Source organism: Microtus oregoni, unplaced genomic scaffold (assembly GCF_018167655.1).
Source record: "Microtus oregoni isolate MIOR12 unplaced genomic scaffold, Mior012 000004F_ref0000308, whole genome shotgun sequence".
Lineage (NCBI taxonomy): Eukaryota > Metazoa > Chordata > Mammalia > Rodentia > Cricetidae > Microtus > Microtus oregoni.
In genome coordinates this window covers 26,664,370-26,682,328 of record NW_024543063.1, presented here as the reverse complement: position 1 = coordinate 26,682,328, position 17,959 = coordinate 26,664,370, and the positions used below count along the sequence as shown (strand labels likewise).

At 47.7% G+C, this 17,959-nt stretch overlaps 1 protein-coding gene across 13 annotated transcripts in view; it reads left to right on the top strand.

The window, feature by feature from the left end:
- Positions 1-9,396, top strand: part of Pard3 (par-3 family cell polarity regulator) — a 501,294-nt gene extending 491,898 nt beyond the window's left edge. For all 13 annotated transcript variants that reach the window (XM_041649748.1, XM_041649755.1, XM_041649756.1 and 10 more), the window contains 2 exons: positions 2,820-2,947; positions 7,562-9,396. In XM_041649748.1, the coding sequence (XP_041505682.1) occupies positions 2,820-2,947; positions 7,562-7,904 (471 nt within the window). In that variant the 3' untranslated portion in view covers positions 7,905-9,396. The remainder of the gene's footprint in view (positions 1-2,819; positions 2,948-7,561) is intronic.
- Positions 9,397-17,959: the final 8,563 nt, after the last annotated feature.

Below are 17,959 nucleotides of genomic sequence, written 5' to 3'. Positions count from 1 at the left end.
TGTATCGATCTATCCATCCATCTATCTATCCATCCATCCATCTATTTATCTATCATCTATCTATTTATCTCTATCAATTATCTGATCAATCTCGTGTGTTGTGTGTTTGTGTGCATGTGTATGTGTGCAAGTGTGCACACACGTGCTCATATATGAAGAAGGCATGTGGACACCAGAAATCAACCTAAAAAGTCAGTCGTTAGGAGTCACTTGCCTCTCTTTTTTTCTTTTCCTTTCTTCTTTTTTTTTTTTGTTTTTTGTTTGTTTGTTTGTTTGCCAAGGTTTCTCACTGAAAATAGAGTTCACCAATTAGGCTAGGCTGGCTGTCAGCAGTGAGCCACAGGGCTCCTCCTGACTCACTTCCCCTCCGTAATACCCAGGTTTCAGGCAAGTCCTAGGGATCCTAATCTAGGTCCTGTGCTTCCACAGCATGGCACGTTACCCACTGAGCCATCTCCCAGGCCCCTCAGTGCTCTTCATCCTGAAGCTACCTGATGTATTGTTTGAACTGCACATGTAGCCTCTGGCACACATCTGTCCCAGCTAGTATGGTGTGAACACCCGCCAGTGCAGACTGGGGTACCGCATCCGTCCCAGCTAGTATGGTGTGAATACCCGCCAGTGCAGACATGGTGTGAACACCCACCAGTGCAGACATGGTGTGAACACCCACCAGTACAGACATGGTGTGAACACCCACCAGTGCAGACTGGGGTACCGCAAAGCCCACTCACTTGCCGCAGCATTTCTGTGTTGGGATATTTTTTGAAACATGTGCCGGCGGAGGACATCTGCCTACAGACGTTTGTCCTAGACGTTGGCTCTTTATCACCTAGCAGCACAGAAAGTGCTCTCTGACAGACAGAAGCCAACCAGAGGGGCGGGGCTTCAGGAGCAGGACTCATGTTATCTTAACACTCTCCCCTGAATACTAAAGCCATTACTTTACAAAGCCGTTATTGAGTCATGGCCTGCCATGGCTTTCAGCGCTAAAAGAGAAGTCAGTCAGAGCTTTTTAGCAGATGGTCTTCACCTAGAATGTGTACACATTGCAGTGTCACAGGGCACAAGGGACACTGAAGTGGATGAGTAACAGGACAGGTATCTTGGGGTGCCCACAGCAGTGCAGCAAAGAGACATCCCTGGGGAGTCTGCAGAGTTGCTATTTTGATCTACACAGCCTAGTATATAATTTGATAATTCACTGTGGGTGATAATGCTGGCCAGAGTGTACGGTCAGGTGGAGTGAAGATTTTCTCAGACTGGGTTCACGTTGGCCAATTACTGCTTCCTGTGACCAAGGGAGTGTGTTGCTTAAACTGGTACAGTCAGTATTCATTAGCTGACAGGTCTTTGCTGTTGGTGAGGGTTCCTGGTCCTCTTTGGCTGGCATCCTTGGGGACAGAAGGCCTATCTTTGGCCACAGTGTCTCATTTAAACTATTCTTTATATTTCAAAATTGAGGTGTCCCTTTATAACCCAGGCAGACCCTCCATATTGTTGGCCTTCAGTCACAGGCCCGTGAACGCCTGCCTTTGTGAGTTACGCTAGCAAATTTTTAGTTTGTCTTTGTTGTGGTGGTTAGTTGGTTGGTTTGAGACAGAGTCTTAGGTAGCCCAGACTGGCCTCAAACTCACTATTTTTTTTTTTTTGATTTTTCGAGACAGGGTTTCTCCGTAGCTTTTTGGTTCCTGTCCTGGAACTAGCTCTTGTAGACCAGGCTGGCCTCGAACTCACAAAGATCCGCCTGCCTCTGCCTCCCGAGTGCTGGGATTAAAGGCGTGCGCCACCACCGCCCGGCCTCAAACTCACTATTGAGGGAGACCTTCACCTTCCTATCCTCCCTGCCTCTACCTCCTGTGTACTGGGATCAGAGCTATGTTCTATCGTGTGCATGTTAGTCAGTGCAGGGGATAAAACCAGGACTCCCTTGCTGGGTGAGCATCGTACCACCTGAGCTACGTTACCAGCCCTGGCTTTGGGTCTTAATTTCCAATGCTCTGAGCTTCATGTTTGCTGTGTAAGGGATGTCAATTAGCGCCTATGTCAGCATTTACCGAGCCTCGCTAAGAAACACTTGCAAGTTGGCTTCTCCATTTTAAATGCTGTGCCCAAACCAAAGTCACTGCTTAAGATGTCATGTGTAAAGACTCAGCCGAGCTATGATATGGTTCTTCCGTCAAAACCCTAGTGAGAGCCGGGCGGTGGTGGCGCATGCCTTTAATCCCAGCCCTCGGAGGCAGAAACAGGCAGATCTCTGTGAGTTCAAGGCCAACCTGTTCCAGGACGGGAACCAAAAGCTACGGAGAAACCCTGTCTCAAAAAAATTTTTTTTAAAAAAAAAACAAAAACAAACAAACAAAAAAACCAGTGAGAGGGGAGCTGAGAGGTGGCTCAGTTGGCGTAGAGGTTACCTTCATGCACAAAGCCTTGGGTTCCATACCCAGTGCCACGATAAACCAGGCATGCTGATCCCAATGTTCAGGAGGTAGAACAAGGAGGATCAGAAGTTCTAGGTCAGTGTTAGCTGCAACACAGTGAATGCAAGCCCAGCCTGGGTAACATAGATGCTGTCTCAAAATAATGAGGTAGAATAACAAGTAAACTTGATGTGGATAAACGAAATCATAGAATCTGCAGAATGTTTCAGAATCATTTGGTAAGAATCACAAATCAGAGGCTTGACAGCATAATTCAGGCAGAACCCTCTCCCAGCGTGTGTGGGCACTAAAGAAGACCCAGAATTGAAGCGGCATCACTTGAGGCCTGACAAGGCAGGTGTCATTCCCTCACTGACAAGCTGTGCATCTCTCCCACAGCCCAGCTCACGGCCGGCGTCGCAGAGTGGCCGACACTCAGTGTCTGTGGAGGTTCAAGTACAGCGGCAGCGGCAGGAGGAGCGAGAGAACTTCCAGCAGGCCCAGCGCCAGTACAGCTCACTGCCAAGGTGAGCCGCCCTCAGCACTGCAGAAACAACCTTCTCTACCTGGACCGGGGTCACCAGGAGTGGGAGTGCGAGCATGCTTGGCTTGGGAGCGCTACCTCTCGTCTGGTGGCAGCCTGACTAAGAGAGCCAGCATCTGTACCCGTAATCCCTAAAGAGAAATTTCCCCTCTCTGAAAAAAGGGCATACAGTCATGCGCTTTTGCTTGCCTGGCCCCCACGGTTCTGGGGTGACCGTTGCTGTGTGCACCCCAGCTCTGTTACTGCAGGGACGAATCCTTTATGCACATCTGTGGACTGGCGGTCACAAACCTCGTTCTAATTGCCCTCTGTCTCCTCTGTTGCTCTGTGTGAGAGTGCTAGCCTCTCAGGGGTGCTTGGTCATTTACTGACAATCAAACAAGAGAAGCTTAGGTGTTGGGCTCATGAGGGACCTCTGCTCTGGGTGTCTTCTGTGAAAGGTCTAAAACTCTGTCGCATGACTGGCCACACTGAATTCACCCCCATTTTTCCACCAAAGTTTCGCTCCCAGGAACTAGATAGTGCAGAATAAACGCATTGAAAACCCTGCAAGTTTTCAGCCGCCTCTAGACAAGCCGCATGACAGTCGGCAGACATTTGTTTTTCTGTCTCAAAAGATGCATGAATTTGAGCAAAGCAGTTTGGGGAAGGTGGTGCTTATCTGTGCATTGGCTGAGCCAGGTGAAAATGAACTTGCTTCACCTTCTGATAAAGGCAAGTCCCTCTATAGTCCAGTGCTCTCCGTGGCAGCCTCAAGGAACCCAACACTCCCAGAGGTCAGACAAGAGGGGTGTGCAGCAACTTTCCACCACCGCGCACGGTTGTGATGCGCCCACCAGTTCATTTGGTTGTCTTTTTACATCTGTGAGGCTGTACATCCCTTGGAACACTAACCGCCTCTTGCGGCTACAGAGGGATTAGCTGCTGAAGTCATTTAACCTACGCTGGCTAAGAGGCATGGAGGTTTAAGTCTGTAGAAAGTTCTTTGGAGATTTCCCATCTTGTCGGTAAACAGCTCCAACAAATGAAGGAAGTGAGAGTCACAGTCAGTCAGTCCTTCCAGAATACTTGAAGTCCAGGCATGCAGGCATCCTCCACTATTCGTGACTGGAGCCCGTAGCCACCCCGGGGTTCTCTCCTGGGATTCAAAGTGTGAAGCCCGCTGTGGTGCTCTGGGAGGGGTGTTTGGAAAGGGCCCCTATGGGAATCTATGGGAATGCACCTAACGAGTTGAAGGCAGCTATTGCCGTCCACTGGCTGTGTGACTGGCGCTCTATCTCGAGGCGAGCATGATTGGGATGGCTCTACACACCTGCCGTAGTCCTGCCTCCATGGTCACATTGCTGGGCCACAGCACATCAGACCTGTGTGGGAGAGCACTAGGGGCTGAGTTCTTGTTTATATTGGCAAGATGTTGCTTCCTGTATTTCAAGTGGGTTTAAGAGTATCCTTACGAACTGAAGGAGAACTTTAACACAATTTACTTCATAAGGGGGGGGGGGGGAACCTGGGCTAAGGAAAAGAGGCAGAAGATGTAGGAATGGAGAAGAACATTGAAGAAAGACATATCGGAGGGCCCCTGGCCCTTGGAAAGTTCCACTGGGGCCCCCTGTCCATATTAATTGGCTCATAGTCTTATTACTTATTACTTGTGGAGGGGCCATCAGTGGGCACCAGCTCTTGGATTCTACCCCACTTCGTCTCTACAAGGAAGGGACCAGCTGATATTACTCTTCCTACTAAGTAGCCTTGGCTCCAAAAGGTGGTCCTCATTCTCCACCCTAAATCCAGAAGCTGATATTTGACATCGACTTGCTCCACAAGTCACTTGAAGAGAGCCAGGCCCTTTTCTAAGCATTTTGCATGTAACGTTTCCTTGATTTCTCCCCAGCACCTTACACAGTCAGCTACTACACCCCATTTGACCCGCGAGGTAGCTTAGGCCTGGAGAACACAACTCCCCCAGACTTCACAATGACCAAGTGACCGTCTGAATCTGTGTTCCTAAGCTGTTTTTCCCTATGCCAGGTGCTTAGCTGTTTAGTTTCGTGTGTGTGTGTGTGTATGTGTGTGTGTGTGTGTGTGTATGGTGTGTGTGTGTATGTGTGTGTATGTGTGTGTGTGTATGGTGTGTGTGTGTGTGTATGGTGTGTGTGTGTATGGTGTGTGTGTATGGTGTGTGTGTATGTGTGTGTGTATGTGTGTGTGTATGGTGTGTGTGTGTATGGTGTGTGTGTATGGTGTGTGTGTATATGGTGTGTGTGTGTATGTGTTTGTGTGTGTATGTGTGTGTGTGTATGGTGTGTGTGTGTGTATGGTGTGTGTGTATATGGTGTGTGTGTATGTGTTTGTGTGTGTATGGTGTGTGTGTGTATGGTGTGTGTGTATATGGTGTGTGTGTATGTGTTTGTGTGTGTATGGTGTGTGTGTGTATGGTGTGTGTATGTGTGTGTGTATGGTGTGTGTGTGTATGTGTGTGTGTGTATGTGTGTGTGTGTATGATGTGTGTGTGTATGGTGTGTGTGTGTATGGTGTGTGTGTATGTGTGTGTGTGTGTGTGTGTGTGTGTGTTTTCCCCATACCCCATTTCTAACCTCAGGATTTGCTTTCTTTTGTACTCGTTCATCTAAAGCTAACTTGAGCTTCAAAACAGTGCCTCCTCCCACAGCATCTTCTCATCCAGCCCTGAGAGGGCTCGGTGCATTTTCACAGATCTGAATGCAGAAAGAACCTGCGTTTCCGGAGTGACTGCAGTACACCTTTCTATGCAAGGGACACGCAGGGTCGGGGAGGAAGGCGGCTCTAGGTATCCGGAGACCACGGATGAGGAGGTGACCATGTAAAATCCCAGGCACTCTCATCTGTCACATCTCTGGTCAGATGAGTCTGTGACCTCTTAAATGTAGATAATCAGTGCTGTAGGCAAAGAAAACTGCTCATCCCGTCTGAGGATTCTGCAGTGCTCCCATGAGGAAAGCCAGATGTGTGTCACCGTTCTTCTCGGTGGCTCCCAGAGCCTGTGGTGGCACTGAGGGTTTAATTCTCTCTTCGTCTGCAGTGTCTCCCCAGCTCCAGCTCCAGCCATGTGGAAAATAGGCAGGTTCTTCCCTGGACCATATTGCAAGCATTCCAGAACATTCAAATGCCGATCGTTCTGTTCCTTTGGGAGGTACAGTGGCGTCCCACGGTCTCCTCGTGAATGTGCAGTGTTGTGTTGGCTGATACAAGAGGCTGAGCCTCGCCTCTCACCACCCACGATTTTCTTGCTGATAAATGGAGCAATAAGACATTTTCTTTATGAGTGTCATCTCTCCTCCCTCTCCCATTTTCAAGGGGAAAAATAGGGCACGTCTTCCTTCCTGGCACACAATTGATACGCTTTATCAGAGGCAATCTTACTGCAAATTCATAGAAGTATTCAGTGCCTTGATAGTAAATTAAAGATGTCTCAGAATCATGTTTTCTGGAAACTGTAGCAAGTCTCTTGCAGAAGTGGTAGGATGTGAAGTTTCTGTGTGGCTTGGGTTTGTCTCCCTATCCTAGGGTGATAGGAAATGGGTTATCTAGTGAAGCACCTGGTCTTTGGTGAAGGAAACCTGTGAGGTGGGATAGTGTTTCCAAACGGGAAGTTGTGCACAACCCGTGACAGCCACTGACACACAGGACCCCAGAGAGCCAAGCTGAAGAAGGGGCTGCCTGTTGCATTATTTGCTGTGTTTTGTGGCTTTTGTGGCTGATCTGTTGTCTTTCTGAGACTGTCTCCTGCCTTCCAGGCTAGTCTCAAACGCACTATGTAGCTAGGGAGAACCTTGGACTTCCCATCCTCCTGCCTCTACTTCCCTAATGCTAGAATAATAGGCATGCACTCACAATACCTTGTGTATGTGGTGCTGGGGATGCAACCCAGGACTCCTGCATGCTAGGCTAGTGCCCTAGCAGCTGAGCCCACCCTAGCCCTCGGACGGCTGTACTTCCTTCTTATCTGAGTGATACTGTAATCCATCACTGGGGTTGTTCCGACTTGAACAGTAACACTAAAGTGAGCAGCACTTTTTACGCAGCCTGACCTCTAACACTTACACCCTTGTATCTGTGCCCACACTACAGGGGACATGGTCGCCCTGAGCAAGAGGGCACCACACGCTAGGAGAAGCACCTGTGTCTCAGTAGCTGCTGAGTCTGCTTCTGTCTTTTGTTCTGTCTGCGCTGGCCAGTTAACTGAAACTGAGGACTCGCTGAGGACAGTCATTGTTTGTGGTGTGTTTGCATGCTCAGTGCAGGTGCATGAGCGTGTGTGTGAGTACATGAAGGCCAGAGCACACCCTCTGGCCTCATTGCTCAGGAAGCCCCATGGATCTCTTCTCTCCTCTCCCTAGTGCTGGAATTACAAATGTGTGCTACCCCACTCAGCTTTTTACATGGGTACTGTGGATTGAGCTCAGATCCTCAAGCTTGGGCCTCAAGCAATGTCAATTTTGAGATATCCAGCCCCACTATGGTACCTGGTGAATGACCAGGTCATGGTGATAGCTGCTAAAGCCTGGAGATTCATCTCTCTCTCTCTCATGCCTGACTGACTTCTTTGCTTTATTGCTAGGCAAAGCAGGAAGAATGCCAGCTCTATATCACAGGACTCCTGGGAGCAGAACTATGCTCCTGGCGAAGGCTTCCAGAGTGCCAAGGAGAACCCCAGGTACTCCAGCTATCAGGGCTCCAGGAACGGCTATCTAGGCGGGCATGGCTTCAATGCCAGGGTCATGCTAGAGACCCAGGAGCTCCTCCGCCAGGAGCAGAGGCGCAAAGAGCAGCAGCTGAAGAAGCAGCCCCCTGCTGATGGAGTCAGGGGGCCCTTCCGGCAAGATGTGCCTCCGTCTCCATCTCAGGTGGCCAGGCTAAACAGACTGCAGACCCCCGAGAAAGGGCGGCCCTTCTACTCCTGAGCCCCGATGAAGACGGCAGCGCGTCACGTCATGCAATAAAGGACATTTTCCTCAGAAGACTTGCGTTCTCGGAGTGTGAAAACCCTCCAGTGGTACTACAGAACACTTCTGTCGCTGGTATCAGTGCCTTTAAGCAGCTCGAGCAAAGAAACAGAAGGCCTTAATGTCTTTGCCACTGTGTCTCAGTGTCTCTCTCATGGAAGGATGCCCCCTTCTAACAATTCCAAGTGCAAGGCACCACCCACCTGCTTCTCCGCAGTACTGGAAGCTTCATCTCTGTGCCGCGTATGAGATGCCTATGGCTTGGGTGTCGCAGCTTCACCTTGGAGAGTGACCCTGAGGCTGCAGGTGCTGCTGAGCCCTTTCTCCCTGGACTCTCCGCTAGGGTGGCATCTCAGCCTCTGGTAGATGACAGGGAGGATGGCATGCACCCGGGACAAGGATGCTCCAGGACCTGGCAGCAGGGTTGTCCCTGTTCGGGGACTCAGTCCGCGTTTCCTTTTCTGTCCTTGGAGAACAAAGGCTCGGGGCGGTAGTGAAGAAGCTAAACCATGAGTCAGTGCCATTTGGCTGTCGTTGGTTCTTTCCAACTGCCTTATAACTACATTCACTACCCATGTCACAACGATTCTAGTCTGTGTTTATGAATACACTTGTTCAGTCACCTTCATGATGCTTGGGAACAAGGGGCAGGGGACACTGCGGAGGGAGGCGGGAACTGACAGAGGAGCTCTGACCGATCTATCCTGTCCTTGTTTTACTTTATTTGCCTTGCAATAGGTTGGCCAGGAAGACACAGAGTGGGTAGGACAAGGAAAAACCAGCTTTGGGTTCTGAAAAGGAATCTCAGTACAGTGTTTGAGACTGGAGTCAGTATTTGTCTCCTGTAGCCATGTGATGTGTCCCTTCCCGGCGAGACCACATGACCAAGTCATTCTGCCGTGAAGCATAAAACACATAAAAGGAAAGCCATCCCACTTGAGAACACTCTGACGTCCCGGAAGAGCGCTCGGAGTCACATTTCCATGCATGCCTGTGTCACGAGGCCCTTGATACTCCCGCCGTTCATCTGTCGGTCTGAACATCATGTATTGTAAACCAAGGCTGGGTTGCTAAAGTGCCTGCAATTCTCGATGTGAAAAAAAAAAAATCTTGAGAAAAAAAGCTCAGAGTACCGTGTATTAACAAGAAAAGAAAGAAAGGAAAAACAGACACCTATTGATACACCTATTTTTTTTACTGGCACATTGTATTTTTTGTGTGGACTTGTTTTTAGGAAATACGAAAGTGTCCACAGCCCAGTGTCTCTTTGCATCTGTGTGTAATGGCTTTATCTGTTAATGACTCGCCGTGGTGTTTAAGTGGTGTTTCCCATGTAAGTAAGCGTGGTGACCTTGGACGGCGGTGGCTTTCTCACAGCCTCCTTAGGCTGTGAGGAACAGCTGTCCCTGTACATATAAGACTTCTAATAAAAGGCATATTTCTTCCTGTTCTCTGAGTGTCTCTAGTTTTCCTGTCTAATCTCTCCTAGCTGCCTTTTGAAAGTATATTAACAGATGTCCTTTTTTTTCATATTCAGTGAAAGTGGAAAGTTTCTTCCTATCTCTGCAAACACAGGATCGAGTGGGGGAGCATTTGACCACCCAAGGAGAGGGAATGGGGAATAGGAAAGACTGCAACCCCATTTTTTTAATGTCATTTAAATTTTTTATATTTTTTTCTTCAATTAAAATTTATTATACCTTTTCCTCCCTTCTTCCTCCAGCCCCTCCTATACCCCTCCACTCCCTTTCAAATTCATGGCCTCTTAGTTTTTATCATTGTCACATGTATATGTGTATATGCATAATAATGTATAAATGGAGCTATTTATTAATGAGGATCGTGGAAGTCCTGGAGACCCCGAAGGAGCCCCTGGGAGGTGTGGCCTGAAGGACTTAAATAAAGGGAGGGTCATGCAGGACACCACATATGTCCATGGCTGCCTTTGGTGGTCGTGGCCAAAGACTCTTACTGAGATGAAATAGACAGTGACAGGTGAGCACACCTACCTATGGGTGATTACTGACTCCCACCGCCATCCCCACCGCACGGGCAGTAACCAACACCCACTCCTGTGGGTTGTGACTGAGTCCCCTCTATGGACGATGGTTTTTGCCCGCCTGCCATGCATCTCTACAGGAGGGCTTCTGATGAGTGACCAGGAGGTGGCCTCAGTGCCCTAACCCTGTGGCTTCCCAGCCAGCTCCCCCTATGCCTGGGACTTCACTCGAAAGTGCACCTGTTAGCTACACTGTTGCAGGCACAGGCCCACAGTGAAGACACCTGGGATTCAGTTTGTGCATTTTAATATGCTTCTGCCTCATTCTGCGAGTCCTCAGAACTGCACACACACACACTTAATGCACACACACACTCATACACACACACACAAATGCACGTGCACACACATACACGCGCACACACACTCATACACACACACAAACGCACGTGCACACATACATGTACACACGCACAGTCAAAGGCAACCTATGACTAAGCAGGTATGGCGTGATCCCACCTAGGTTTATCGTCACAGGAAATCCCGTTCCTTAGAAAGCATAGTGTACCCAAAATTCAAATATCTGTTGGACACTCCCTCTTTCTATTTTCTCCCCCCCCCCCACTTTGAACAAAGATTGCTCCAGCGGTGACACATGAAGTAAGGAGATAATCTTCTTTCCACTGCAGAGACGGGCTAGCATCTTAATACGGCAGCTAATGAGAGTGTCCCAGGTCAGAGAGTGCGCGTGCAGGAGAGGTGGCTCTGATGGAAAATCACCTTCGGTTCTGAGGAATGACTGGATCAAGAGCTGATGGGAAATCACCTTAGGTTCTGAGGAATGACTACATCATCAGCTGAACTAACGCAGCTTTAAAGCCATGTGAGGGTGAGGGGTGATCTGAACATAAACGTTCTTTCTCTCTTTTTAAAAGCAAGGGGCTGCTAGCCTCGAAGTTCTGGGCAAAAGGTGAGGCTGGTCCCCACCATACAGAGGACTTCATACTAGATGGATTCTTGTCACCAGTTACCTTTCCATCACACACACACACACACACACATCACACACACACACACATCACACATTTGGGGCAATGTAGGAATCTATAGGTGATCATAGTCCCTAAATTCAATTTCTTTTTTTCCTCCGATGGTGCTGAGTACGGAACCAAAGGAGTCCCTGGAAGCCAGAAGAGGGTGTGGGATCCTCTGGAACTGGAGTTTGGGGCACTGATGAACTGCCATGTGGGTGCTAGGAAACACACCTTAATCATCTGGCTAAAAGCTCTTACTTCCTGGTGTCTTGCTAAGTTCCCCAGGCTAGCCACTACTTTCTCCACTCTGTGGCTGGGGCAGGGTTTGAAATTGCCAGTCTCCTGCTTCAGCTGGGATGACAGGTTTGCCTTCCTAAGCCTGGCAAATGTGGTTTCTTTACATTACACCCTATACTAGTGAATTTCACTGTTGCAGGTCTCTTATGATGTCTGTAAGCTTTGCCAAAGAATCATTCTGTCATACCGCTACCCTCCCCGTGTCTGTCTATCTGTCTGTCTCTGTGAGTGAGAGAGAGAAAGACAGAGAGATGACTCAGAGGGTAAGAGCACTGACTGCTCTTCCGGAGGCCCCGAGTTCAATTCCCAGCAACCACATGGTGGCTCACAACCATCTGTAATGAGACCTGGTGCCTTCTTTGCCAGCATTGTATGCTAAATAAATAAATAAATAAAAAAGAGACAGAGACAGAGAGACAGACAGAGAGAAAAAGACAGAGACAGACAGACAGACAGAGACAGAGAGACAAACAGACAAAGAGACTGATTTCGGCTCTAAATAATCTCTTTTTATCTTCTCATTTGCTTCTTTGCTTTTCAGAGCAAGCTCTCCAGCTGATACCCAGGGTCAGGGGCGCTGGAGGGCAGTGCAGGAACAAAGCCCTCTGCCCCACACAGAGCTGTGGGGAATTGTTCTTCCAGCCTCCTCTTCTGCTCCTAGGATCAATTAAATGTGTGAAAAACACCCTTTCCCTGAATGGCTCAGCGAAGTGCTGGCTCATCTCACACCTTCGCTGGCTTCCAAAAGCCTTTTACAGCTTGGTCCCCGTGGAGCTAGGGGTGTCTCCTCCTGAGCCATTCTGCATGGAGTCACCAGCCTCCTGGAGCATGCTGAGGCTTCTAGCAAGGGTTTTATGAGGTAAATATTTTAAGTACAACTTTGAAGGTTTTGCTGTTTAAACAGTCTAGCCTGGCTCAGGGCCCAGTGAACTCCTAGCTACGAGTGGGAAAGAGACGTATAGTATCACTTGCAAATGACAAGGAAATAAACAGCCGAATATCTGAACCAACCCTGACCTTGGCTAGTGGCCTGGTTTTAGAATTCAACTCATGTGGGATTTGCTTTCATTGAGACCCAATGGCAGCAGCGGCGGTGGCAGCGGCTCACTTCTCTCATGATTCAGTGCAAACCCTAACTTCAATCCACCCTGGTGCCGCAAAGGTTTCATCAAAAACAAAGACCTGGAGCTAGCCTGATGGGTGATCGCAGCCACTCCTCAAGCTGGAGGATCACAGTTTGAAGGCCTGCCTGGACTCATGAAGAGAGGATAAGATAATAAAGTATTTTCCTTAATTTGTCTAATGTAAATGGACTAAATATTGTAACTGTAATTGTTGCTTGATACCTGTTTTGTTACATGTAATTTTACTATATTAATGTTAAAACTTTCTTTTTCATTTAGACAGAAAAGGAGAGGTAATGTGGGATTCCCCTCCATATACTCTGAATATATTTTATTACCATTGATTAATAAAAAAAGCCACTTTGGGCCTATGGCAGGGCAGAATAAAACCAGGCAGGAAATCCAAACAGAGATATAGAGAGAAAGTAGGTGGAGTCAAAGAGATACCATGTAACTGCCAAAGGAGACAGATGCCCTGGAACCTTACCGGTAAACCACAAGCCTGGTGGTAAAATACAAAATAATAGGAATGTGTTATTTTAAGATTTAAGAGTTAGTTAATAAGAAGCCTGAGCTAATAGGCCAAGCAGTGCATTAATTAATACAGTTTCTGTGTGATTATTTCAGGTCTGGGCAGCAGGGAACAAACAAGCAGCCTCTTCTTACAGGAGGGAACTTCAGAGAAAGAATCAGGAAGCCCAGAGTACCAGAGAAAGCATACCTAGAGACAGAAAGGAGTGAGAGATGAACCCTTTTCTGAGTAACCAGAAAAGAGGCAGACTTACAAAGTTGTATGGCTGTGGCCTTGTAAGAACTGTACTGTGGATGGAGCTTCAGGGGAGGAAAACATGACATCAGAGGCATAGCTATTCCTCCCCTCCATGTAGCGTGGCTTAAAGTGGTGCTGCCTTCCTGAAGGGTGGACCCTTAGTCAGGCGACTGAGCTGCCCGGCTACCAAGCCAGAGGTTCCATTCTCGGGATCTGAGGGTGGGCCTTTACCATGACTGCGACCTGTTGCCCTCCAGTCAGGATTCTGTGTGTGCAGGATCTGCTGCAGTCCCTTCTGAGTGACTGTAGCTCACCACCCGGCTCCGGTGAGTCAGTGTTCATGACTAGCAGACCAGGAAGTGCTCCTTCCTCTTAAAAAGCCCAGCTCCCTCTCATTACAAACAGAAGAAGCCTGACTTCCTTTAGAGGCAATTATGAATAACCATGGCCGGGGAACATGGATTGATTAGATTACCCCAAATACCCTTGCTCTCGTGTGGTAACCAAGAGAATAATAAACCAAAATGCTTTCCAAAAGCAGTTCTGGGGGAACATCATCAGCTAGGTGAGCTACAGCAAAGTGGGGGAAATCGCAGATCCAGGCCTCAGACGCTAGCTGGCAGCATTCTTAGCTTTGGGGTTGATGGGCGTGCAGAGCCCGTTCATATATATCTAATCTTCCCAGGGATGTTCATATCTGTCTAATCTTCCCAGGGATGTTGGATCTCATAGTGGAGGGCAACAGATGGCTATTGACAAAGATAGCCCAAGACAGCCTGGCTCTGGACCTGCAGTATACCAACCAGTCCATGGTCACTGAAGTTCTGACATGTCAATCACCGTGTTCAATGTAGATGTGGTTTGCTTGTTTCTGGGAACTTCCATGAACTTCCAATTCAGGCTATTTAACGATGAGAAAATAAAGACTCAAGAGACTGGAAACAGTGGGTTTGCTTTGGAAAGTGGGCGGGCCACAGCCCTAGGGAAGCAGAACACAGCCAAGCATAGGATGCTCATAACAAGAGCCAGCCCCAGCAGATTCTGGAGAAGCCTTTAACCCCTCTAAAATAGAAGAGACACTGGGAGATGGCGGATGCAATGTAGATTTGTGCCACATCATTGGCACTTTCGGCACAAAGGGCCAGAGCCGGCTAGATGTAAGACATTTGCAGCCGGCTGTGAGCTGAGCACACATTTAAAACATCCTCCAGCTTTTCTCCCTGGGAACAAAAATGTAAATTACTTTTAGAAGAATTTATTCTTTACCAATCCTTTTTACTTTGTATTTTACTTTGGGCAAAGAAATGACATAGCAATAAGCAAAAGGGAAATGATATATTAATAGTTGGGTAGATAGAATTTATCTTCAAAGAGGTAGACTATTAATTATGCATGGAAGGAAACTTTTAACTCTGAGACAGTCTAAATGAAGCCAATGGCTTATTTCACTCAAGATCTTAATCAAACATATGTGTGATATCTCAAAGAGGCTGTCAGTGCCGAGACTGGCCTCCCTTTCCGAGGATGGGGAGAGGAAGGGTAACTGTCTGGAGCCCACTCTCCCCTGGGAATTTCTCCAGGGCTCCTGTGTGCAGAGCAGTAAGGATGTGTCCATCCGTGTGTGCAGCACAGGCCTTATTCAAGGGTCCTGAAAATGGACCACAGGGCCAGGAGGCAGGTAGAGGCCGCAGCTGGTCTGCAACCTCACGCCCCTAGAGAAGACAGCAGACAGCTATAGGCTCCCAGCATCTGGGAGAATGACTGGCTAAGGACCGAGTTTCCAGTATCTAATCGTTTGAATGAGGCGCTTCCTTTGGCTTTGGCTCTCCTTCCTGTAAGCCAGGAAATGTGCTCCCCTTTCATTAGGGGACGCTCAGCAGGGACCTAGAATCCGGCTGGTTGCTGCAGACGCTGCTGCGTTAGTGTCTTCAGCTGTGTATCTTAAGTCCTTTTAGGCATTCCCTATGGATTAATTGAAAATCACGGACATCCTGTTTGTGTGATTCGTTCAAGGTAACAGGAAGGCCATGAAGAAACCAATATTGATTTTCTAAAGAAAGAGGCCATTTTATATGGCCTGAAAAGGACCCAAAGCAAGGTTGGTCAAAGGATGCTTGGAATTGGATGACTGCTGCCTGCGTGAAGGAAACATGGGAAGGAAAGATTCTGACAGTGTGCAAATTATCTCATGTTTACCCATCCATTTCCTCATTGACCGTATAGCTCTAGGTGCCGGGAATGGGTTAGAGAGACACACATCCAGACTGGTACTTAGCGTGCTGAAGACAGCACAAGTCGGGAACAAGAGGTGGAATGAAGAAAGGGTTATTTCACCCTGAGTTGGCAGAGATGGTTGAGCGGAGGGCTGGATGAGGTGTGCATGCCTCCAGGTAGCAGCAGAGCCACAGCGGCAGCTTGGCTGCTCCGTTCAACAGTCGAGAAGGGGGATGAGGGGATGGCACAGTCAGAAAGCACCTGTGAGCAAGCATGAGGACCCCGGTTCAATCCCCAGAACATTTTATATGTATGTATATATATATGGGTTCCCCTCCACACACCCAGGAGGCACGTGTGCATTTGTGCCCCAAGTGCAAGGGAGATGGGATAATGAGGATCCCTAAGACTCAGATGATACAGCCAAGCTGGTGAGCCTCAGGCCAGTGAGAGATCCTGTCTCAAAAGCTAAGGTAGGTGGCTCCTAAGAATGATGCCTAAGGCTGTCCTTTTGCCTCCATATGTGTGCCCTGCCCCCACATACACCTGCACACCTGTGAACATACTAGAACAAAAAAAAGAAAAAGAAAAAGAAAAAATGATGAAATGTTTGTCTTACATTTATTTTGCCAGGTAAGTTTGCCTGAGGGAGTTTATTACGAGAAGGACCAAAAGTAAGAACATCAACAGGAAAAAGAGACCTGAAACAAGGTGGGTCAAAGGGCGTTTGGAATGGGAGATGGCTGTTCCTGAGGGCATGTTTATTAGGTAGAGTGTGGAGGAAATCTGGGCAGGCATGATCCCTGTAGGTGCTACTCCAGGACAAGCTTCCTGGACCCAGGCAGTTCAAAAGCATGCGCCAGTGTGTTAGAAGGGTCTTCTCTGAGTGTCGAAGTCAGCATCAAGACAAAGGTACCGGGCTGGAGAGATGGCTCAGTGGTTAAGAGCATTGCCTGCTCTTCCAAAGGTCCTGAGTTCAATTCCCAGCAACCACATGGTGGCTCACAACCATCTGTAATGAGGTCCAGTGTCCTCTTCTGGCCTGCAAGCATACACACAGAAAGAATATTGTATACATAATAAATAATAAATAAATATTAAAAAAAAAGACAAAGGTACCTGCAAGATGGTGGCTCAGGTATTCCATTCTTCACGAATGAGCTAGCAAAGATTGCGTAAGGAGTCAAGAAACACAGCATAGTTAACAAGCCACAGAGAAGGCGTGTGGGTGCATTCCAAGAAAGGAAGAGAAATGGTCCACAAGAAACAGACATACCTGGTTTCCAAGCCCAAAATGTGAGTTGCATAATTAAAACCTAGCCACTCTGGAAAGCTATGGGTATCACTTAGAGTGAGAAGGGAGTGATCGGTGATTGATATTTGAAGCTTTGGGGATGGGGGACCTCTTAATGAGGGTGGTCTGGAGGATTCAGGCTTCTAAAAGAAAACAGGGTCGTGACACTGAGTTAGTTCTGCAGTCTCTGGGAGAGATGGAAGTTCAGGGCTCGATATCCATTGCCTGTTCTCTCAGAATTTCCTGGGCCTTTAAAAAATGGCAAGATGCTATAACTCCAGGTCCAAAACCTGCTTCCTGCCACATGCATCCATCCATCCACCCATCCACCCACCCATCCATCCATCCACCTACCCACCCATCCACCCATCCATCCATCCACCCACCCATCCACCCATCCATCCATCCATCCACCCACCCACCCACCCATCCACCCATCCATCCATCCATCCATCCACTCACCAATCCACCCACACATGCATTCACCCACCTATCCATCCATCCATCCATCCACCCATCCATCCATCCATCCATCCGTCATCCATCCATCCATCCATCCATCCATCCACCCATCCATCCATCCACCTATCAATCCACTCATTCAAAGCCTTCTGCATACCAGATAGTATGTTTGCTTTGTCACTGGCATTCAGTAATAAATTGTGAGACTATGGTATTCCTACAAAAATGACAGTCTAAAAAGGCAGAAGCATCATCTGCTGACACACACATACACTGGCAGACCAAGACCTATGAGAGCATAACGGGAAGGGACTGAACTCAGAGTGGGACAGGGAAGGTGTGTGAGGAATGGCATATAAGCTGAGCCTTGGAGAATGCTGAGAACCCAACAAAATTTGGAAGGGTATTAGGAATGCAGAAATTGTATACCTTATGACACTTGGGTTTCCTTTTTGTAGACATGAACTAACAAACCCAAAGATAGCCAGGTTTATTCTTCGAAGATACTTAAAAATTATAAGAGAAAAATATATAAGTATTAAAAATGTGGAAATTATCAAGTAAATTAAGGCGCAAAGTATATTAGTATGTGTAGGTTATTAAAATTAATGTTGATGAATAGAATATATCAATATGAAAATATAATTATATGGATTATAGCTTGCTTATCCAAGATTCAACAGTGAAAATCTACATATAAGCAAATAAATACCATATTTATGTTTCTGGGTCTGGGTTACCTTACACACGATGGTTTTTTTCTAGGTCCTTCCATTTACCTACACACTTGATGATTCCAGTTTTCAAAAAGCTGAGCAAT